This window comes from Coregonus lavaretus (assembly GCF_964263955.1).
Source record: "Coregonus lavaretus genome assembly, chromosome: 9".
Classification (NCBI taxonomy): Eukaryota; Metazoa; Chordata; class Actinopteri; order Salmoniformes; family Salmonidae; genus Coregonus; species Coregonus lavaretus.
In genome coordinates this window covers 26,739,442-26,764,058 of record NC_139996.1, presented here as the reverse complement: position 1 = coordinate 26,764,058, position 24,617 = coordinate 26,739,442, and the positions used below count along the sequence as shown (strand labels likewise).

General features: G+C 43.9%; 2 protein-coding genes across 3 annotated transcripts; one reads left to right on the top strand and one right to left on the bottom strand.

Moving 5' to 3' along the window:
- The first annotated feature begins 1,337 nt into the window (after window positions 1–1,337).
- lmf2a (lipase maturation factor 2a) lies at window positions 1,338–10,739 on the top strand. 2 transcript variants are annotated; one of them, XM_084169486.1, is made up of 15 exons: window positions 1,338–1,550; window positions 4,178–4,294; window positions 4,391–4,527; window positions 4,627–4,655; window positions 5,007–5,200; window positions 7,110–7,288; window positions 7,450–7,591; window positions 7,708–7,836; window positions 7,913–8,018; window positions 8,159–8,255; window positions 8,569–8,751; window positions 8,960–9,128; window positions 9,271–9,382; window positions 9,564–9,672; window positions 9,875–10,739. In XM_084169486.1, the coding sequence occupies exons 1-15, from the start codon at window positions 1,457–1,459 to the stop codon at window positions 10,238–10,240; spliced, it is 2,163 nt and encodes a 720-aa protein (XP_084025612.1). In that variant the 5' UTR covers window positions 1,338–1,456; the 3' UTR covers window positions 10,241–10,739. The 2 variants fall into 2 exon arrangements, with proteins under 2 accessions (XP_084025612.1, XP_084025613.1); XM_084169487.1 differs by lacking the exon at window positions 7,708–7,836.
- Window positions 10,740–10,815: 76 nt separating this feature from the next.
- Window positions 10,816–13,628, bottom strand: miox (myo-inositol oxygenase). The gene is made up of 10 exons (XM_084169488.1): window positions 13,446–13,628; window positions 12,880–12,963; window positions 12,693–12,773; window positions 12,331–12,493; window positions 12,180–12,247; window positions 11,943–12,052; window positions 11,649–11,716; window positions 11,509–11,558; window positions 11,262–11,374; window positions 10,816–11,184 (listed from the first exon to the last, which is right to left on the bottom strand). The coding sequence occupies exons 1-10, from the start codon at window positions 13,461–13,463 to the stop codon at window positions 11,076–11,078; spliced, it is 864 nt and encodes a 287-aa protein (XP_084025614.1). The 5' UTR covers window positions 13,464–13,628; the 3' UTR covers window positions 10,816–11,075.
- Between the last annotated feature and the right edge of the window lie 10,989 nt (window positions 13,629–24,617).

Below are 24,617 nucleotides of genomic sequence, written 5' to 3'. Positions count from 1 at the left end.
ATTAGTGGAGTCTAATTTTGCATGTCTAATGAAGTCCTGGAAGTTTGATTCATTGTGTAAGAAGTAAGGATACGGTGGTACGTTCTACTGTTAATGAATACAACCGGTCTCTCTTTCTCTGTAAGACTTGAATGTAAATACATACATAGTGTTGCTTAGTGTCTAGCAGCATGTATCTATTATTGCCATGACTCTGTCTGCTTGTTGCCTGAGATAAACAGTCCTGCACAATAAACGGAACTACAGTGAAAAACAGCCTGCCAGTGCCTGGTTTTGTCTCTCAATTACCTCCTGTAATAAATGGGTTTTACTGAAAGCATTTTGATGTCAAAGCAGATCAGATTGCTTTGAAATTGTGATTAATTTGTACACAACAGGGAAAGACAAGTTACGCAGAGGTGCATTCAGTTCGCTTAAACGTTTTCTACGTTGCGGAACGGTTTGTACTGAACGACACGTTACCCCAAAACGTTATTGAACAGACTTTGAGGGTACGTTTGCTCTCATTTGGTGGGTGTGGCTTGAAGTGGCCATGCTGGCAGGGTTCCCCAAACCATCTGGTCCTCACTATCTGGACAAGTGGCAAAGTCATAAACCCTGCCTATTTATACAATTTATCTTCTTAAATGTAATCCTGACGCTAACCTTTAACACACTGTGAACCTAATACTTAACCCTAAATTAAGACCAAAACGTTTTTTGTTATCATAAATGTTGACGATATAGCTAATTTTGACTACGCTGTATCCCATCTAGTGGGAACCAATGATGTATATAAACCCTGGATCGCTGATGCTATGTATTGGCCAATGAGCGCTGATGCTATGTATTGGCCAATGAGAGACTTTGAAGCCAACGGATCAGCCATATTGGCACTCCCCAGAAGAAGCAGTCCTTCATAGAAATGAATGGAATTCAATTAAATTTCAATTAAATATTTCAAGGACAGAATTACATGTATTGTTTCTGGTGTAGTGGGGACAGTAACATTAGTACTTTCAAAAAATTATACTTTGAGAAAAACCATTATATATATATATATATATATATATATATATATATATATATATATATTATGTTTAGCTCACATAACATATTTTAAAAGTATATTAAGGTGTCTGTAATAGTAAAAAATGTGGCACATATTTAGACATTAAATGCATTTCTATAGCTTCCAAAATATGTTTTACAATGGTGAGAGTGCCAAGATAAGATGGAGGTGCAGTGGCTTCAAAACAGCGCTACCGGGAAGTCTAGTATATATATAAATCATTGATAGGAATCCATGACCCCGCCTTTACCCCAACTTCAACATTCTCATCCACGGATAGGGACGTGTCTCCAGGTCATGTGAAAATCTCACTCCGACTTCCGTCCCGCTACAGTAGACTACTGTCGGGCCCTGCAGAAGGAGATAGAGGAAAGATCCCAGGAAGGGCCTCCACACAGAGCAGGCATGGGCTACATCACTCTGCCACGCCGCCTGTTCCTTTGGTGCATGGCTCTCATCTACATGGTCGCCTTCGTCTCCCTCTACCTGCAGATACCAGGTGAGATATCTAGCTAGCTGTCCCATTTAGCTAGCTATGATAGCTTTCTTGCCAGTTATGGTTGTTATGGTATGCTAGCAGCTGTTAGCCAACTAGCTAGCTAGCTACCTATAGCATTGTACTCAACTTTCAGCGCAGTGCACAGTAATTGAAGTCATCAAGCGTATTTAAAGTTTCATAACTTTTTAAGCATTGCTTTTTTGCATTGCTTTGCATCCCCTGTAGCTAGCTATCGAGATAGCTAAGCAACTTGTTACTCTGTTTCAGTTGCTAGCTAGTTTGGCAAAGTATTTTTAGCCAGATAATGGTAGACACAAATTACATTTTATTCATACTTAACCTGACTTCTTTCTGTCTCAAGACACGGGTCACATCTATTTATAAGTCATTTCCTTTGAGAGCGTTTTAACCTGCCTGACCAAGATAAATTAGTTTCATATTGGATTTTTGGTAGATATTCTAATTTTTTATTTTTTTAATAATACGATTTAGGATTTCATTCTAAAATTGCTCTTACACACAGTGTTCCATGACTAAAATGATATATTCTGAATTGGGGGAGGATGGACAAAAATCCACATTTTTTGTTCTTGATATTTTGGAGGGAGGAGGGGTTTCAATCTTCAATAGCTCTCACACAAAGTGTGCCATGACTATGAAAGTTATATATTTTGAATCTGGGGCGGATGGACAAAAAAGCGCCCAAAAATGTGTGTATATATATAAATCATTGAGTGGGACACATTCTATTTCAGTGCCAGCAATATTGGAGGGAAGGGGAGAAATTGTTATTTTGATTTAATAATAATAATAATAATTGGTTATTTAGCAGACGCTCTTATCCAGAGCGACTTACAGGAGCAATTAGGGTTAAGTGCCTTGCTCAAGGGCACATCGACAGATTTTTCACCTAGTCGGCTTGGGGATTAGAACCAGCGACCTTTCGGTTACTGGCACAACGCTCTTAACCACTAAGCTACCTGCCGCCCTGGTTTAAGGAGTAATAGTGTTGAAGAGCTTAAATTAACTGCTGATATAATCTTCAGGGGATGTAGTATTTAATTATGTATTTATCTTTCGAGAATAATGAGTAGGATTTACACCTTCCCTGTCTCTGGTCCACACTCCAGTCGAGTTGGTGGTGGTAATGCACCTTAAGGTTTGTTTCCAACCTTAATAAAACATCCATAGAAGAGGAAGAATCAATTTTGCCTGTTCCCCCGACAGATACACACAGACCGCATGAGAGGAATGTACACCACGACGAGAGGCAAATACATTTCGTGAGGTATCTTTACCCTCTTGATAGTTGTAGTAGTAATTATCATTCTTGAAAGTATGCAGATTGAAAGCAAAAAAAAATTATGAGCTGTGGATTTTTCTCCATCCTCCCCAGATTCTGAATATATCATTTTCATACATTTACATTTATATTTTAGTCATTTAGCAGACGCTCTTATCCAGAGCGACTTACAGGAGCAATTAGGGTTAAGTGCCTTGCTCAAGGGCACATTGACAGATTTTTCACCTAGTTGGCTCTGGGATTTGAACCAGCGACCTTTCGTTTACTGGCACAACGCTCTTAACCACTAACCATGGCACGCTTTGTGTAAGAGCTATTGAAGATTGAAATCCCAGATCTTATTCTAAAAACAAAAATTGTGTGGATACTTCTCCATCCACCCCTGATTCAGAATATACACTACATGGCCAAAAGTATGTGGACACCACTTCAAATTAGTGGATTCGGCTATTTCAGCCACACGCGTTGCTGACAGGTGTATAAAATCGAGCACACAACCATGCAATCTCCATAGACAAACATTGGCAGTAGAATGGCCCATACTGAAGAGCTCAGTGACTTTCAACGTGGCACAGTCATAGGAGCTGCCCAGGTCAACTGTAAGTGCTATTATTGTGACGTGGAAACGTCTAGGAGCAACAACTGCTCAGCTGCGAAGTGGTAGGCCACACAAGCTCACAGAATGGGACCGCTGAGTGCTGAAGCACGTAGCGCGTAAAAATCGTCTGTCCTCGGTTGTAACACTCACTACAGAGATCCAAACTGCCTCTTGAAGCAACGTCAGCACAATAACTGTTTGTCGAGAGCTTAATGAAATGGGTTTCCATGGCCAAGCAGCCACACACACGCCTAAGATCACCATGCACAATGGCAAGCGTTGGCTGGAGGGGCGTAAAGCTCCCTGCCATTGCCCAACATCAATGTCCGACCTCACTAATGCTCTTGTGGCTGAATGGAAGCAAGTCCTCGCTGCAATGTTCCAACATCTAGTGGAAAGCCTTCCCAGAGGAGTGGGGGCTGTTATAGCTGCAAAGGGGGGATCAACTCCATATTAATGCCCCTGATTTTGGAATGATATTTTCGAAGAGCAGGTGTCCACATACTTTGTAGTGTACCATCTTCATAGTCATGGCATGCTTGGTTCAATAGCTATTGAGGAGAGAGAACCGAATATCCAATATAAAACACATTTTACCTAGGTGTTCAACTGACAGTCTCACAACCTTAGGCCTAGTAGGGGTTCTCCTATGGAACTCCATCCTAAAGTAAACCTTCAGGACAAGTTACTTATTCTCCCTGTTGACAAGGTGTGTGTGTTTTCCAGGCCTGTATGGAAATGATGGCCTGTTACCAGCGCGATGGCAGCTGCGGTACAGTGGTAAGGCTCTCTGGGAGCAGCTCCTCTCCTCTCCCACCTTACTGTGGCTCGCACCACGTCTGGGTGAGTTCCTAAACAACATTTTATCAATGTGTTGTGACCAACTGATAATTTGATTCATAAATCAAATACAATCTAACAGTGTGAACTGTATTCTAGGTCTTGACACCCAGACTGCCATGGAGCTGCTCTGCCTGCTGGGGGCAGCCCTGAGCCTGGCTGCTTCACTACTGGAATCACTCAGAGACAGCCTGGTGTTTCTATTTCTCTGGATCATATACCTGTCAATGTACCAGGTCAGTTATACTACACACACACACACACACATATACACACTGCTGTAGCGGGAGCCAGTATACAGTACGCCTGATCTCTGACTCTGCCTGTTGTTCCAGGTGGGACAGGTCTTCCTCTACTTCCAGTGGTGAGTTGTGTGTGTGCCACGCCCAGAGTGAATGCCACCCTGAAGTTGCATGTTAATTAACACCCCAGTACTGCTGTTAGTGTGTGTATGAGACTGAGTAGTTTTGGCAGTCAGCTGATGTGTATGTGTGATTGGTGCTCCTGCTGCTGTGCAACTGCACCCGCCAGGTGGCAGTTTATAAACACAATAACACATTGATAACAACATTACCATAGTAACATCATGATGAAAACACTACAACAACAGCAGCCCTGTCTGGGCATGCTCAGTCTCTGGGTCCTAACACTCTCTCCACCTTGCTCATTCTCCCTCCCCTTCTCCTCCCTTCCCTTTCTCTGCGATGGTATCCAGGGACTCTCTTCTCCTGGAGACTGGGTTCCTGTGTGTGCTCATCGCCCCGGTGACGTCTTTGGGTGGGTGGCGGGCGGGCAGGGAGCACGACCCTGTGACCTTCTGGTTGGCCCGCTGGCTGCTGTTCAGACTAATGTTCGCCTCCGGAGTCGTCAAACTCACCTCCCGCTGCCCTACCTGGTGGGGCCTCACAGGTAGCTGTGTGTGTGTGTTGCATAATTGCTCAGGCAGGTCACCTAACTCATCAGACATCTTACTGCCACTGAGACTGCTGTTTCTGAGCGTCTTTCTCTCTCCCTGATGTACCACAGAGACCCAGTGTATCGCTACGTCTCTGGCCTGTGCGTGTGTAACATGTGTATATCTCTCTCGAGCCCTGACATACAGTGCCTTCGGAAAGTATTCAGACCCCTTGACATTTTCCACATTTTGTTACGCTACAGCCTTATTCTAAAATTGATTACATTGTTTTTTCCCCCTCATCAGTCTACACACAATACCCCATAATGACAAAGCTAAAACAGGTTTTTAGAAATGTTTGCTAACTTTATTACAAATAATAAACTGAAATATCAAATGTACATAAGTATTCAGACCCTTTACTCAGTACTTTATTGAAGCACCGTTGGCAGCGATTACAGCATCGAGTCTTCTTGGGTATGACGCTACAAGCTTGGCACACCTGTATTTGGGGAGTTTCTCCTATTCTTCTCTGCAGATCCTCTCAAGCCCCTTCAGGTTGGATGGGGAGCATTGCTGCACAGCTATTTTCAGGTCTCTCCAGAGATGTTCGATCAGGTTCAAGTCCGGGCTCTGGCTGGGCCACTCAAGGACATTTGGAGACTTGTCCCGAAGCCACTCCTGCATTTTCTTGGCTCTGTGCTAAAGGTCGTTGTCCTGTTGGAAGGTGAACCTTCACCCCAGTCTGAGGTCCTGAGCGCTCTGGAGCAGGTTTTCATCAAGGATCTCTCTGTACTTGCTCCGTTCATCTTTGCCTCTATCCTGACTAGTCTCCCAGTCCCTGCTGCTGAAAAACAGCATGATGCTGCATGATCCCTGCCACATCCCCACAGCATGATGCTGCCACCACAATGCTTCACCGTAGGGATGGTGCCAGGTTTCCTCCAGACGTGATGCTTGGCATTCATGCCAAAGAGTTGAGTCTTGGTTTAATCAGACCAGAGAATCTTGTTTCTCATGGTATGAGAGTATTTAGGTGCCTTTTGGCAAACTCCAAGCGGGCTGTCATGTGCCTTTTATTGAAGGTTGGCTTCTGTTTGGCCACTCTACCATAAAGGCCTGATTGGTGGAATGCTGCAGAGATGGTTGTCCTTCTGGATGGTTCTCCCATCTCCACAGAGGAACTCTAGAGCTCTGTCAGAGTGACCATTGGGTTCTTGTTCACCTCCCTGACCAAGGCCCTTCTCCCCCGATTGCTCAGTTTGGCTGGGCAGCCAGCTCTAGGAAGGGTGTCTGTGGTTCCAAACTTCTTCCATTTAATGATGGTTGCCACTGTGTTCTTGGGCACCTTTTAATGCTGCAGACATTTTTTGGTACCCTTCCCCAGATCTGTGCCTCGACACAATCCTGTCTCTGAGCTCTACGGACAACTCCTTCGACCTCATGGCTTGGTTTTTGTTCTGACATGCACTGTCAACTGTGGGACCTTATATAGACAGGTGTGTGCCTTTCCAAATCATGTCCAATCAATTGAATTTACCACAGGTGGACTCCAATCAAGTTGTAGAAACATCTCAAGGATGATCAATGGAAACAGGATGCACGTGAGCTCAATTTCGAGTCTCATAGCAAAGAGTCTGAATACTTATGTAAATGGGGTATTTCTGTTTTTTTATTTTAATAAATTTGCAAACATTTCTAAAACCTGTTTTCGCTTTGTCATAATGGGGTATTGTGTATTGTGCTGAGGAAATTGTTTTATTTAATCCATTTTAGAATAAGTCTGTAAAGTAAGACAATTTGGAAAAAGTAACAGTGTCTGAATACTTTCCAAAGGCACTGTATCACTGAGGCCCTGTGTAGCGCTACACCCCTAGCCTGTGTATGTGTGCCTCTAACATGTGGTGGTGTGTGTGTCTCTAGCGCTGACATATCACTATGAGACCCAGTGTATCCCTACACCCTTGGCTTGGTTTGCCCACCAGCTGCCCGTCTGGTGGCATAAGCTGTCTGTGGTAGCCACCTTCGTCATTGAGATCGCTGCTCCCTTCCTCTTCCTCAGTCCTCTACGACGACTTCGTCTCGGGGCCTTCTACATGCAGGTCAGATTAACTGTGTGTGTATGTTGTAGCATTTTGTCATCAACAGTTTGGGGACACTAGCGTAGAGATGGTTTGTTGGACTTGATCTTGGTTCCCCCCCCCCCCCTCTGGCAGTTAGGTGTTAGTGCAGGTTTTTCTCTGTCTCCCCCTGTGGTATTTAGGTGTTACTGCAGGTGCTGATCATCCTGTCTGGGAACTATAACTTCTTCAACCTCCTGACTCTGACAATGTGTCTGTCTCTGCTCGACGACCAGCATATATATTTCTGGCTACGCAAGAAATACACTCCTACCCCTAACCGAGGTACACACACTCCGACACATACACACTGTGTAGGTAATTTGCATTGAGGACAGTCAGTCAGTTACTGTAGGCAGGAAGTGACATGTACACCCTGGTTCTGTCTCTGCTCCAATCAGGTTCCTCGTTGTGGTGGTGGGCAGGGTTTGTGGTGGAGATCGCAGTCTGGGCTCTAATTGGCTTTGGAACGGTCACATTGTTTGACCTGCAGATCAACTGGGACAAGGGGACTGTCTCCTCCAGGACAGGTGTGCGTGCGTGTGTCAGTTATCAGCTGTAGTAGATAGTCAGTGTTTTGACCGTTATTGCTGGTTGTCTCCTCAGCGTTTACCTTCCACCAGTTTAACCAGTTCCTGAAGACTGTCACCTTCCCCTCGGTCTGGCTGGGAGTACTGTCTCTCACCTGGGAACTAGTCTCTGCCATGTTCAGGTAACACACACCTCTCTGGGAAAGTGGTCTGTTAGGTTCAGGTTCTGTGTGTTGTCTAGGTGTGTGTGTGTGTGTAGTGTTTCTTCAGGAGGCTTTGGGATACTGCTTTGTGTGTGTATTTACAGGTGTGTGTTCTGTAGGTGTGCGTGTGTGGAGGGGTTCTTCAAGAGGTTTTTGGGTACAGTCCAGTGGACGGTGTTTGGTGCTGCTGCTGTCTCTATGTTTGCCATCAGTCTGGTGAGTAGAACACTCTAGAACAGTGGTTCCCAACCCTTTTCGGTTACTGTACCACCAACTGAATTTTGCTCTGCCTGGAGTACCCCTGAAGTACCACTTCATGTGCGTTTTACCATTAGGTCTCATGAGCCATCTGAAATACTCCCTGTGAATAGGCCAAGTACCCCCAGGGGTCTTAGTACCCCTGGTCGGGAACCACTGCTCTAGAATAATGGTATCTGCACTCAGGTTTGGTATGTCATACCTTGTGTGTTCCAAATCTCGTTCACCTGTATAGAATATGATTCTAACAGCAGTGTGTGTGTTTATCCAGGTCCCATTCACCTATATAGAGTATGACAGTAACGGCAGTGTGTGGCCGGGAGTGCGTCAGGGTTATGATGCGGTCAGTCGTTACCAGCTGGTCAACTCCTACGGCCTGTTCAGACGCATGACTGGGGTGGGGGGGCGGCCCGAGGTGGTCATCGAGGGATCCATGGATAAAGTCACCTGGACGGTAGGGGTGTGAGAGAGAGAGGTGGTAGAGGTGTATATGGAGAGAGATGGCTTTTTTACCTGTTTGTAATGCTTCTGTTATCAGTACTAATCTGTTTCAAAGCTGAAGTTCACCAAGGCATTTATTTGTTATCCAACTTAATTGTATCCATTGTCCTACCTCTATCTCTCTCTCCCTACCCCCCTCTCTCTCCTCCTCCCTCCTCTAGGAGATAGAGTTTATGTATAAGCCAGGGAACCTCAGTGCCCCTCCCTCGGTCATCACCCCTCACCAACCACGGCTGGACTGGCAGATGTGGTTTGCAGCACTGGGAACACACACACACTCTCCCTGGTTCACCAGCTTAATGTACAGACTGCTGCAGGGCAAGACGGACGGTAGGGTACACACACTTCTTCTTTTTTAGGTTAATGGCAGTGCATTACTGCCAATACAGCCAAATTAACACAAACACACACCTTTTTAATGTCAGTTTACTGTATTGTAAAATATCTTAATACCGTTTGCCTCTCTCTCCAGTGATTGAGCTGATCCAGTCAGATGTGTCTCAGTACCCGTTCCACCAGCAGCCTCCCATGTACCTCAGAGCTCACCGCTACAAATACTGGTTCACTAAAACACTGGCTGATGGGTTAGTACATACACTCTCTCACACACACACACACAGAGAGAACCGCTGGGTGATGAGGTAGCTGTTGATTCATGTTGCACATTAATAATCTGAATGACGACATCTTTATTGAGGCAATGCAGAAAGCATCAGTAAACGGGTGACTCAGTGTCATAGCTGACATATTTTATGTGTGTTGTAGGTCGTATCCTCAGCGCTGGTGGAGGAGGGTGTACATCGAGGAGTTCTATCCCACAGTGCATCTGGGCGACACTTTCCTGGAGAGCATGCTCAGCCAACACGGACTCAAGGTAACTAACTACCCATAGTTCTCAGCAAGCTCCAAGTGTGTGGGTTGTGTGAGTCCTGTATGTCCTGTGAGTGTGTGTCTGACCCGTGTGTGTACGTGTCTGACACGTGTGTGCGTGTACACGTCTGACCTGTTACTGTCTGACCCGTATGTGTCTGACCCGTATATATATATATGTGTGTGTGTGTCTGACCCGTGTGTAGGATAAGTCCATCCCTCGGCGTGTGTCTGAGGCAGCTGTGCCCCAGGCGGTGAGGTGGGTGCGCTCTCAGGTGAGGGGTGTGTCTGCGCCCCTGCTGCTCTGGAGCCTCCTCTTCTGCAGCATCACCCTCTGTCTGCTCCGTGGACAGCAGCTGGAGATCACACTCAAGACCAAACCTACTGCAGCCAAGGCTGAACCAAAACCCACAGCTACACCCCACCACACTGAAGCTAAGGAGGCCAATTCCAACGACAAAGACGGCCTAGGACAAAGACCGGAGGAGAGGAAGGAGGTTGATGCAGAAGAGGATGAGAGAAGTGGGGAAGACAATGAGAGTGAAAGAGAAGATAATGATGTAAGAGACTAAGTGGAAGAAGAAGAGGAGGAGGAGGGGAGGGTTGACTGACGGTCTCAAGAAGTAATTAGTTTCCTACTGACCATGGAATTTGGTAGCCCTCCCTTCCCCTCTCTCTGTCTAAGTGTCCCAGTGCTCAGGAGAAAGCTACCGGTCTTCCTTTTCCTAACAACAACCTTCTAACCAAAGAATTTCGTTGGTGCTTTATTCTATATTCGACAATCACTTTTTTTATTTGAAATGAATAGAAATAGAAAGATTTGCAAATATTATTCCAATGGAGAATATAACTTGTTTTGTCAATGTCCTTGTAATTGTACACGTTTACGTGTGTGTTAAAGGGTGTTTGGGTTGCCACTGTGGTCCTTTGCTTTGCTGCCAGATATGTACTGAATCACCAATTATGCACTTTCCCGCCAAGCGTCTTTCCACGTTTGAAAAAACATCACATTCATAAATGGAAAACGTTTGAAGGTTTTTTTTATCATTCATAATAAAGATAGGAAATGTATCCATTTGGTTCTTCATTATTAGACAAATTCAAAGTGATCTGACAGAATTGTAGACCAAATGAATTGTAATCAGCATTCTAAGCAACAAACAACACTTTATTAGAATGTTCTGTCATTTGAATATAATACAGTTGACTTACAGATGACAACAACATGGTAAAGGCTATCCAGGTCTGTTGAAGATAAAGCTAATAGTGTGATCCATCTCTGAGGATATGCGCTGGTGTTGCCGCTGTGCATGATCTCTATGAGGGTGTGAGAGAGGGCGGGAGAGAAATTGATTGTAATAGAAATTAATTGGTTTATGAAACATTTGAGGTGAGAGTAGGTGTGTGTCACCACTTCAGAACCCCAGGACAGTACTTGTCGATGAGAGACTGGTAGTATGGCTTCAGCTTCTCTACGTCAGGCATCTCAGTGGTCTTGGTGTAGAGGTCAAACTTACTGTAGGGGTCAAAGGTTAGAGGTCAAACTGACTGCAGATAGGGCAGAGAAAATATATGTCTGTGTGTGAGACGTACTTGAACTCTCGAACCCAGGGCATCATGCGCAGGTCCTTGTCATCACAGAGGTGCATGTAGTCTCCATGGGAGTGCCAGGGGTAGAAGGAATGGAACCGGATCATATACATACCCTAGAGAGGGAGAGCGGAGGAGTGAAGACTTTTAGGTGAGTTAACACTAAGCAGCAGTGTTAAACTAGAAACACAGAGTTTTTATAAACCTGTATTCTCTTTGCTAATGTAGAACCATAGACCACCATACTCACCTCTTCTGGCATGGTGCAGTTGTTGAACTTCATGACCCTGTAGAGATATTCTGGAACAAACAACACAGACAGCAGATCTGTAGTGTTCCTGTGTAGGCTCATGTGCCTTACAGTGGTGACTGTGTGTGTATGTTACTCACCATCATGGCCCCAGGACATGAGCACGTTGTCCAGCCCACAGTTTGGCTTATAGATCCCACACTCAGAACTAGAGCGGGGGAGGAGAAGGAAGAGAGATGATGAAACGAAGAAGAGGTTATAATGTAAATTAATTATCTAAGATGGCACATTCACTTTTTGGATATAAGCGGATATAAATGGTATTATGTAAACACTTCTCCAGGCTGGCTTGTAGCCGGTATGTTGTGCAGTGAATGATGGGGTTTGATAAGACCTTTTTGATTAGAGTGGTATAAAGAGAAGTGTAGCAGTACTTGTAGGCAGGGTTTTTGTCATCGGGGTTGTCCACGAAGGTGCTGCCTCGAAACACAATGCCATTCTGGAACCTGCACCCCACTGGGAATGTGTCCCCCACTACAGCCCACTGCAGGACAGGGACACAGTGCAGTTAGCCTAGCATTGTCTAGCTTAACAAGCCATTTTACCACTGCTGTTAGCATAGCCTAGCATCACAAGCTGTATCAGTTAGGGTAACATTGAGAGGCAGTCACCTGGGGTTCCCCTGACAGAGCCATGATCTTCCCAATGTCATGGATCAGCCCCACCAACTGGAACCAGTCTGGAGAGGGAGGAGAGATAAGGATGGGAGTTGTGAGCCATGTGTGCATGTATACTTGCGTGTGTGTATGTGTGTGAGTTTGCCTTTGTGGGGGTGTTCCCTGCGGATGCCCTCAGCGGTCTGGAAGGCGTGATATGAGTTGGGGAAGTCGACGTCAGGGTCGGACTCATCAACCAGCTGGTCCAGAGACATGACAGCTTCCATCACCTCCATCTGGGCATGCCCACAACCTGACCACTCCGAGTGCTGCAGAGGAGAGGAGGAGTGGGGAAGGTTAATGAGTGGTGTGTTCATGTTATCTGCAACATTAGACAATATCTTACATGTTAACAATCACAGTTACACTACTCCCTGTTAAAGATTACTGGGTGTTTTTAGCCTGCTCTCCTGACACACACACACTGAGTTTTTTGCGTTTGCGCTGAACCTCTCTTGACAGACTCACCTTCTGCTTGACAAAGTCCAGGGTCTGGTTGGTGTGCATCAGCTTGTATGTGTTATACACACGATCAATCAGACTCCCGCTCTGTTACGCACACACACACACACACATTACATATGTATTGCGATAACCAGCCTTAAACAGTAACATTATCTTGCAAGCATGATAAAAATGATGCTGCTTTGCTGACCTCAAAATTCCTGTATTCTGTCTTGTCCTTGTCTTCTTGCTCCAGGTCTAAGGTGGGACGATATGCCAGAGACGGGTCTGGACCCTGGAACAGATCGACAGAGGGACAGACAAAGAAAGGAAAGTACACATCTTAACATGGTCAATGTGATAGAAAACACCATACGTTTCAAATAGAAATATTAGACATCTACAAAGTTTTAACCTGTAGCAGTAGATCACACAAAATATTATTTGATTGTTATCAGATGCTTGATAACACCAAGTTAAACTTATGATAGACAGACACATACAGATGTAGGATCTTAATTTGCTACATCAATCCTGCAGAAACAGGCAATGTGAATGATTAATTATGAATAATTATTGGATTATTTTGTGGGTTATATTAATTATATTATATAAATATTGTAGGCGTTGATGCATTTTTCGTAAGTGAAAATCCAGTCTGAAATGTCTAAGTGTAAATTACAAACTTCAGAAGCCCTTTTAAACCTCAAATTCACTACAAGTGTTACATTTTAATAGCTAAATATATATTTTCTCCTTTTCTGCAGTCATACGTACGATATTGACGACCCTCATGGTGAGAGGTCAGTCCGTCAGTCCGTCCGGGTATGAGTAAGTATGGGTCTGCTGGCTCCTCTAAAGTGCAGCCCCAGACCCTGTCCTGTATATACCCCTCTGGTTGAACACTTATGTCATACACCCTTACAGCATGCAGGTAGTGATAGTTTAACTCAGCCCGCACTGAGATAACGACTAACGGGGTTCATCTGGCTGGACGACTCTGTGTGTACGTGTGTGTGTGAGCATGTTTGTTTTCGTGGAGAGAACAGTGAGTCTTTAACTATGATCAGCAGGTATCTGGTTTAGGCTGGTCTTGAGAGTTGTGTGTGCGTGTCTGGGTGTGTGTGTGTTTGTGTGTGTGCGTGTTTGTGTGCGTGTTTGTGTGCGTGTTTGTCTCTGTGTTATCTATTGAGTGGTGGGATGTCTGGCTTTTTGCCAACAGAACAAACAACAAAACAAACAGAATAAAAACATCCATTGTTGATGCTTGAAAAAAAGGAACAGAGAGAGATCACCAGAGGTGAAGGTCATGCGAGACTGAACTGAATTACCCCAGGTAATGTGAGGTTACCAAAACAAGCCTTTTCTACATTCAGTGTTGGGAAGCTACTCTGAAAATATAGTTTACCAATTACTTCACACTTGGAAGAAGTTAAGCTACACTAAATCTTCCCTTAAGATAGTTTACTTAACTAAAGTTACTTTGGAAAGTAGTTCACTACATCGTGAAAAATGATCATGTCTAAATCTGAAATGTCATGGACTACACATTGCAAGAACAGTTCACTCTGGAGTCAGATGTTAAATGAATAATCCACTCAAAAATGATGTTTTTTTTTTGTTTATTAGTCCACTGTTAATACAGTCCCAAAATGTTTTGTATGTCAGCAATCAAGTTTTCAAGATATAGTACTTTCAAATAGCACATTTCCACTTACCACATCAGCATTTTGCATCATCATGATGATGTGACAATTTGCTTTTTGAAAGTCATATATCTTGAAAACTTGATTGCTGACATGCAAAACGTTTTGGGACCTATTAATAGGTTTTGGGACCTATTAGCCTATTAAACACTAAAAAGTGAAAATTAGGCAGGTCTGATGCCAAAAAGTTATTAGATTTTTGCAAAGAAAGTTGTGTGTGGTTCCAGTAGTTAGCTACATGGCAAAAACGTAATTAACTACTAAAATTAGTACCAAGTTTTGAATTTAGTTTAACTACCACCAAGCTACCACAATATATTACTAGTTAAACTACATGTAGTTCACTACCCCCCAACCCTGTCTACATTTACTGTACATGTGTATACAGGGCCGGCTCCAGGCATAAGCAACATAAGGTCGCTTAGGGATCCCAGCCGCTAGAGGGCCCCCGACCCCCCAAAAAGGAACTCAGTCAGGGTCTCAACTTACTGTTGAGAGTAAGAATAGTAGAATACACCAGGTGCACTTTCGAATTTGGTTGTGCATCAGAATTGTTTCTCTTGTTATGCCAGTCAATCAATTAGCTGACAATTAGCGATGATTATGGCACATTTTTAGATTCTTATTTATTTTAATTTTTAGGGGGTAGATTAGCTTTAATGTTGCAGATAGATTGTAACTTCCATCAATGTAATTGTCTGCATCACTTCCAGTCCCCCATATGTTTTATTTCTCTCGCAAATATATATATATACAGTGGGGAGAACAAGTATTTGATACACTGACGATTTTGCAGGTTTTCCTACTTACAAAGCATGTAGAGGTCTGTAATTTTTATCATATGTACACTTCAACTGTGAGAGACAGAATGTAAAACAAAAATCCAGAAAATCACAATGTATGATTTTTAAGTAATTAATTTGCGTTTTATTGCATGACATAAGTATTTGATCACCTACCAACCAGTAAGAATTCCGGCTCTCACAGACCTGTTAGTTTTTCTTTGAGAAGCCCTCCTGTTCTCCACTCATTACCTGTATTAACTGCACCTGTTTGAACTTGTTACCTGTATAAAAACACCTGTCCACACACTCAATCAAACAGACTCTAACCTCTCCACAATGGCCAAGACCAGAGAGCTGTGTAAGGACATCAGGGATAAAATTGTAGACCTGCACAAGGCTGGGATGGACTACAGGACAATAGGCAAGCAGCTTGGTGAGAAGGCAACAACTGTTGGCGCAATTATTAGAAAATGGAAGAAGTTCAAGATGACGGTCAATCACCCTCGGTCTGGGGTTCTATGCAAGATCTCACCTCGTGGGGCATCAATGATCATGAGGAAGGTGAGGGATCAGCCCAGAACTACACGGCAGGACCTGGTCAATGACCTGAAGAGAGCTGGGACCACAGTCTCAAAGAAAACCATTAGTAACACACTACGCCGTCATGGATTAAATTTCCTGCAGCACACGCAAGGTCCCCCTGCTCAAACCAGCGCATGTCCAGGCCCGTCTGAAGTTTGCCAATGACCATCTGGATGATCCAGAGGAGGAATGGGAGAAGGTCATGTGGTCTGATGAGACAAAAATAGAGCTTTTTGGTCTAAATTCCACTCGCCGTGTTTGGCGGAAGAAGAAGGATGAGTACAACCCCAAGAACACCATCCCAACCGTGAAGCATGGAGGTGGAAACATCATTCTTTGGGGATGCTTTTCTGCAAAGGGGACAGGACGACTGCACCGTATTGAGGGGAGGATGGATGGGACCATGTATCGTGAGATCTTGGCCAACAACCTCCTTCCCTCAGTAAGAGCATTGAAGATGGGTCGTGGCTGGGTCTTCCAGCATGACAACAACCCGAAACACACAGCCAGGGCAACTAAGGACTGGCTGTGTAAGAAGAAGCATCTCAAGGTCCTGGAGTGGCCTAGGAGCCATCAGTCTCCAGACCTGAACCCAATAGAAAATCTTTGGAGGGAGCTGAAAGTCCGTATTGCCCAGCGACAGCCCCGAAACCTGATGGATCTGGAGAAGGTCTGTATGGAGGAGTGGGCCAAAATCCCTGCTGCAGTGTGTGCAAACCTGGTCAAGACCTACAGGAAACGTATGATCTCTGTAATTGCAAACAAAGGCTTCTGTACCAAATATTAAGTTCTGCTTTTCTGATGTATCAAATACTTATGTCATGCAATAAAATGCAAATTAATTACTTAAAAATCATACAATGTGATTTTCTGGATTTTTGTTTTAGATTCCGTCTCTCACAGTTGAAGTGTACCTATGATAAAAATGACAGACCTCTACGTGCTTTGTAAGTAGGAAAACCTGCAAAATCGGCAGTGTATCAAATACTTGTTCTCCCCACTGTATATATATATATATATATATATATATACACACACAGTGGGGAAAAAAGTATTTAGTCAGCCACCAATTGTGCAAGTTCTCCCACTTAAAAAGATGAGAGAGGCCTGTAATTTTCATCATAGGTACACATCAACTATGACAGACAAATTGAGAAAAAAAATCCAGAAAATCACATTGTAGGATTTTTAATGAATTTATTTGCAAATTATGGTGGAAAATAATTATTTGGTCAATAACAAAAGTTTCTCAATACTTTGTTATATACCCTTTGTTGGCAATGACACGGGTCAATTGTTTTCTGTAAGTCTTCACAAGGTTTTCACACACTGTTGCTGGTATTTTGGCCCATTCCTCCATGCAGATCTCCTCTAGAGCAGTGATGTTTTGGGGCTGTCGCTGGGCAACACGGACTTTCAACTCCCTCCAAAGATTTTCTATGGGGTTGAGATCTGGAGACTGGCTAGGCCACTCCAGGACCTTGAAATGCTTCTTACGAAGCCACTCCTTTGTTGCCCGGGCGGTGTGTTTGGGATCATTGTCATGCTGAAAGACCCAGCCATGTTTCATCTTCAATGCCCTTGCTGATGGAAGGAGGTTTTCACTCAAAATCTCACGATACATGGCCCCATTCATTCTTTCCTTAACACGGATCAGTCGTCCTGGTCCCTTTGCAGAAAAACAGCCCCAAAGCATGATGTTTCCACCCCCATGCTTAACAGTAGGTATGGTGTTCTTTGAATGCAACTCAGCATTCTTTGTCCTCCAAACACGACGAGTTGAGTTTTTACCAAAAAGTTATATTTTGGTTTCATCTGACCATATGACATTCTCCCAATCCTCTTCTGGATCATCCAAATGCACTCTAGCAAACTTCAGACGGGTCTGGACATGTACTGGCTTAAGCAGGGGGACACGTCTTGCACTGCAGGATTTGAGTCCCTGGCGGCGTAGTGTGTTACTGATGGTAGGCTTTGTTACTTTGGTCCCAGCTCTCTGCAGGTCATTCGCTAGGTCCCCCCGTGTGGTTCTGGGATTTTTGCTCACCGTTCTTGTGATCATTTTGACCCACGGGGTGAGATCTTGCATGGAGCCCCAGATCGAGGGAGATTATCAGTGGTCTTGTATGTCTTCCATTTCCTAATAATTGCTCCCACAGTTGATTTCTTCAAATCAAGCTGCTTACCTATTGCAGAATCAGTCTTCCCAGCCTGTTGCAGGTCTACAATTTTGTAACTGGTGTCCTTTGACAGCTCTTTGGTCTTGGCCATAGTGGAGTTTGAAGTGTGACTGTTTGAGGTTGTGGACAGGTGTCTTTTATACTGATAACAAGTTCAAACAGGTGCCATTAATACAGGTAACGATTGGAGGACAGAGGAGCCTCTTAAAGAAGAAGTTGCAGGTCTGTGAGAGCCAGAAATCTTGCTTGTTTGTAGGTGACCAAATACTTATTTTCCACCATAATTTGCAAATTAATTAATTAAAAATCCTACAATGTGATTTTCTGGAATTTTTTTTCAATTTGTCTTTCATAGTTGACGTGTACCTATGATGAAAATTACAGGCCTCATCTTTTTAAGTGGGAGAACTTGCACAATTGGTGGTTGACTAAATACTTTTTTCCCCCACTGTATATATATATACATATATACACATTCATATATATATATATATATATATATATATATATATATATATATATATATATATATATACCTACATACATATATATATACATATCCTTTAAAAAAATATATTTCCCTTTATTACTTTCCAACCCCACTACCCCTTCCCTAATTGGAGTAAACTAGTGAACAACAATGCTTAGGCCTCTACTTCCAGCTTATACATACTATATACATTTTATGGACACAGTCAATTTTACAATAATTCTATTTTGTTTGTTTTTACTCCTGAACTTCTTCTACCCTCAACCTCTCCGATCATTTTCATAATGCCATCCGGTTTGCTTCTATATGCCATATCGTTCTAACTGTGCTCTTTCACAAAAGCTCTCAACCTATAACCTACAGTGGGGAGAACAAGTATTTGATACACTGCCGATTTAGCAGGTTTTCCCACTTACAAAGCATGTAGAGGTATGTAATTTCTATCATAAGTACACTTCAACTGTGAGAGACGGAATCTAAAACAAAAATCCAGAAAATCACATTGTATGATTTTTAAGTAATTAATTTGCATTTTATTGCATGACATAAGTATTTGATACATCAGAAAAGCAGAACTTAATATTTGGTACAGAAGCCTTTGTTTGCAATTTCAGAGATCATACGTTTCCTATAGGTCTTGACCAGGTTTGCACACACTGCAGCAGAGATTTTGGCCCACTCCTCCATACAGACCTTCTCCAGATCCTTCAGGTTTCAGGGCTGTCGCTGGGCAATACGGACTTTCAGCTCCCTCCAAAGATTTTATATTGGGTTCAGGTCTGGAGACTGGCTAGGCCACTCCAGGACCTTGAGATGCTTCTTACGGAGCCACTCCTTAGTTGCCCTGGCTGTGTGTTTCGGGTCGTTGTCATGCTGGAAGACCCAGCCACGACCCATCTTCAATGCTCTTACTGAGGAAAGGAGGTTGTTGGTCAAGATCTCGCGATACATGGCCCCATCCATCCTCCCCTCAATACGGTGCAGTCGTCCTGTCCCCTTTGCAGAAAAGCATGCCCAAAGAATGATGTTTCCACCTCCATGCTTCACGGTTGGGATGGTGTTCTTGGGGTTGTACTCATCCTTCTTCTTCCTCCAAACACGGCGAGTGGAGTTTAGACCAAAAAGCTCTATTTTTGTCTCATCAGACCACATGACCTTCTCCCATTCCTACTCTGGATCATCCAGATGGTCATTGGCAAACTTCAGACGGGCCTGGACATGCGCTGGCTTGAGCATTGCGTGCACTGCAGGATTTTAATCCATGACGCCGTAGTGTGTTACTAATGGTTTTCTTTGAGACTGTGGTCCCAGCTCTCTTCAGGTCATTGACCAGGTCCTGCCGTGTAGTTCTGGGCTGATCCCTCACCTTCCTCATGATCATTGATGCCCCATGAGGTGAGATCTTGCATGGAGCCCCAGACCGAGGGTGATTGACCGTCATCTTGAACTTCTTCCATTTTCTAATAATTGCGGCAACAGTTGTTGCCTTCTCACCAAGCTGCTTGCCTATTGTCCTGTAGCCCATCCCAGCCTTGTGCAGGTCTACAATTTTATCCCTGATGTCCTTACACAGCTCTCTGGTCTTGGCCATTGTGGAGAGGTTGGAGTCTGTTTGATTGAGTGTGTGGACAGGGGTCTTTTATACAGGTAACGAGTTCAAACAGGTGCAGTAAATACAGGTACTGAGTGGAGAACAGGAGGGCTTCTTAAAGAAAAACTAACAGGTCTGTGAGAGCCGGAATTCTTACTGGTTGGGAGGTGATCAAATACTTATGTCATGCAATGAAATGCAAATTAATTACTTAAAAATCATACAATGTGATTTTCTGGATTTTTGTTTTAGATTCCGTCTCTCACAGTTGAAGTGTACCTATGATAAAAATTACAGACCTCTACATGCTTTGTAAGTAGGAAAACCTGCAAAATCGGCAGTGTATCAAATACTTGTTCTCCTCACTGTATATACTTATTATGGACACAATATGCTTTACATTACATTTTTCAACTGTGCTGTGTTGTTTCACAAAAGTTCTGAACCTTTCTATTCTCATTGTTTCTACAGATGATAAATTAAAAATATTTTTATTTGCTAAATGTATTAATATATTATTGATCGATTGACTATGACTTTTCAGATCACCCAGTAGTGGTATCTGTAGGGTTAGCTCCAGGTAAATATTGCAATCCTTTAGCCATTCCTGGACCTAATTTTGGGTAGAGCAGACATTTCCATATGTTTTTGTTAGCTGCATGCTGCATAACTCCACCAGTCCTACCGATGATATCATTTACGAAGATTATACCTTTTTTAAACATTTTGTCAAAAATATTTTTAGATTGTTAGTTAGTCTAGCCAGCTACCTAAATTTGTAGTAATCATGGCCGAATACTGAACGGGCACACAGGGCACGTGCCCAGGGGCCATGACCTCCAGGGGGCCCTCATTGATTTTGTTAGTCATTCTCACTGAGATACAGTATCATATTAGCATGACATAAGTCATGGCAAAATGTGTAGAATTTGTGGAAATTAGCTTTAAAACTGCAAAAAATTCTCTCCGCCGAATGGAAAATGGGTAGAATTGCAGGAAATTAGCTGCAAAACTACAAAAATAATTATCTCTGCCCTATGGCAAAATGAGTCGAATTGCATTCCTTTTGTTATCAAATTGCAACATTTTCTCTCCGCACCATGGCAAAATGTGTAGAATTGCAGAAAATGAACTTTAAAACAAAAAGTTATCTTCGCCGTGAAGCGGGGGGCCACTAAAATGTTTTACCACGAGGTGGGGGGCCCCCAACCAAATAACACTTAGGGCCCCCAAAAGGCTAGAGCCGGCCCTGTGTGTATATTCTGTATCAGTTTGTCTGCCGTTGTCCACACCAACCCCCTGACCCCTCTTTACACACAAGTCTTGGAGATTGTTTCTAAATGTGTGTTTGTGTGGAGGGGCTTGTGACGTACCATATCTGTATCACTGTGTCAGACAGAGACTGAGCAAACAATCTGTACTTCAAAGCTCACATTCACAGATTTTTCAGTCTGAGATGTTTAGCATGACAGCTGTCGAAAGGAGTGGAATCATAACTTAACTAGTCTGATCCAAGACCATCCTGACCACTACGCTCTCGCGTAGCAAAACAGAATGTATGCTCAAGAGATTTCAGGAGGGTTGTATGAGGCTAGAGAGTCACTACAGTTCAATTACTTTGACATTATTGTACAGCAGTCAAAAGCAACTGGGTGGCTCAGTAACATAAGTCTATCATCACTGTACCCACCTATACGGTTGCCCACCATAGGGGGGTCCCTATAATTAGCTAAATACATATCCCTATCATCATGTATGGCATTGAGATTGAGTCTGGCAGTGCAAGTTGTTGCTCTGTTGTAGCTATATGTGTGTGGATATGGTGATGGATGGGTTACCTCTGTATAAAGCTTTTATAGCTGGAGAAAATGTCATTTTAAAATGCAATCCAATCATTATAAAACAATAGGCCAGGCCATTACCATTATAAACCAACAGGCTGCTGCGGTTCAGACTAGTGACCACTAGAGGGCCCCCTCGCTCTTCTGGTCTCCCAGTGTGAGGCCAGGGGACAGAGGTTTAGTCTGTGTATGGGCATGGGTACATGAGGTCACTTTTGTAGAGGTAATGTGGAGATGGCCCACTACATGCACATACACACCCAACATCTCAGATGGTGACCCTGTGGCCCCATAATAAATCTGTTGACCTCTGACCCTGACAGTAACGCAGTGGCGCAGTGGTCTAAGGCAATGCATCGCAGTGCTAGCTGTGCCACTAGAGATCCTGGTTCGAATCCAGGCTCTGCTATAGCCGGCCACAACCGGGAGACCAATGGGGCGGCGCACAATTGGCCCAGCGTCGTCCAGGGTAGGGGAGGGAATGGCCGGCAGGGAGGTAGCTCAGTTGGTAGAGCATGGCGTTTGCAACGCCAGGGTTGTGGGTTCGATTCCCACGGGGGGCCAGTATGAAAATAAAAAATAATAATGTATGCACTAACTGTAAGTCGCTCTGGATAAGAGCGTCTGCTAAATGACGTAAATGTAAATGTAAATGTAACCTGACCCCCAGTGGTCAAACCCAGAGCTCATCAACATGTCTGTTTAACAGGGACATAACCACAGGAGGTTGGTGGCACCATAATTGGGGAGGACGGGCTCGTGGTAATGGCTGGAGCGGAATTGATGGAATGGCATCAAATACATCAAACATGTGTCCCCAGATCCTCAAAAAGTTATACAGCTGCACCATCGAGAGCAGCCTGACCGGTTGCATCACCACCTGGTATGGCAACTGCTCGGCATCCGACCGTAAGGCGCTACAGAGGGTAGTGCGTACAGCCCAGTACATCACTGGGGCCATCCAGGACCTATATACTAGGCAGTGTCAGAGGAAGGCCCAAAAAATTGTAAATTTGATTTGATTATTATTATTATTTGATGCCATTCCATTGGCTTGGTTCCAGCCATCTCCCCTCAGCAGCCTCCACTGGATATAACACTTCCTCCTTTTTGAGACCCTGGTGAGGTGTGTGTGTCAGTGGAGGCTGCTGAGGGGAGGACGGCTCATAATAATGGCTGGAACGGAGCGAATGGAATGGAATCAAACACATGGAAACCATGGAAACCATGTGTTTGAAGTACTGTATTTGATACCATTCCATTGATTCCGCTCCAGCCATTACCACGAGCCCGTCCTCCCCAATTAATGTGCCACCAACGTGCTGTGTGTGTGTGACTGCATGCCTGGTCTGTCTGTCTGGGATATAACTCTTCCTACTCTCTGAGAGGCTGGCGAAGTGAAAACCAGGTGTACAGACCAGGAGGCCTTGAAATCTTTAAATACTGGTGGCCTTTTTAGATGTTTAAGGGATGGTGTGTGCGAGAGTGCGTTATCTTGCGTGAGAACGGCCAACAAACGAACTGCTATATTTTACTGTGGTACAACAGGCTGCAGTAATTTATCTCTTGTGATTTGTAAAGGCTGCTGTGTGTGTGCTAAGGAACCAGGAGGTAGTGTTTTTGGGTGTGTGTATGTGGAGGGGGGGTAGCCCGTTACCCATTACCCATTACAATGATGTGTGATTTACTGTGGAGGTGTAATGTAGACCACACAAGCCACTAACAGAGGATGGAGCAGGTTTTCATCAAGGATCTCTCCGTTCATCTTTGCCTCGATCCTGATTAGTCTCCCAGTCCCTGCCGCTGAAAAACATCCCCGCAGTATGATTCTGCCACCATGCTTTACCGTAGGGATGGTGCCAGGTTTCCTCCAGACGTGACGCTTGGCATTCAGGACAAAGAGTTCAATCTTGGTTTCATCAGGCCAGAGAATCTTGTTTCTCATGGTATGAGAGTCTTTAGGTGCCTTTTGGCAAACTCCAAGCAGGCTGTCATGTGCCTTTTACTGAGGAGTGGCTTCCAACTGGCCACTTTACCATAAAGGCCTGATTGGTGGAGTGCTGCAGAGATGGTTGTCCTTCTGGAAGGTTCTTCCATCTCCACAGAGGAACTGTAGAGCTCTGTCAGTGACCTCCCTGACCAAGGCCCTTCTCCCCCGATTGCTCAGTTTGGCCGGGCGGCCAGCTCTAGGAATAGTCTTGGTGGTTCCAAACTTCTTCCATTTAAGAATGATGGAGGCCACTGTGTTCTCGGGACCTTTAATGCTGCAGAAATGTTTTGGTACCCTTCCCCAGAGCTGTGCTTCGACACAATCCTGTCTCGGAGCTCTACGGACAATTCCTTCAACCTCATGGCTTGGTTTTTTTCCACTCATCAATCTACACACAATACCCCATAATGACAAAGGGAAAACACATTTTAGGAAATCTTTGCAAATGTATTCAAAATTAAAATTAAAAATGGATTAAATTGAGATTTTGTGTCTTTGGCCTACACACAATACCCCATAATGTCTAAGTGGAATTATGTTTTTAGACATTTTTACAAATTAATTTAAAATGAAAAGCTGAAATGTCTTGAGTCAATAAGTATTCAACCCCTTTGTTATGGCAAGCCTAAATAAGTTCAGGAGTAACAATGTGCTTAACAAGTCACATAATAAGTTGCATGGACTCACTCTGTGTGCAGTAATAGTGTTTAACATGATTTTTGAATGACTACCTCATCTCTGTACCCCACACATAAAATGATCTGTAAGATCCCTCAGTCGAGCA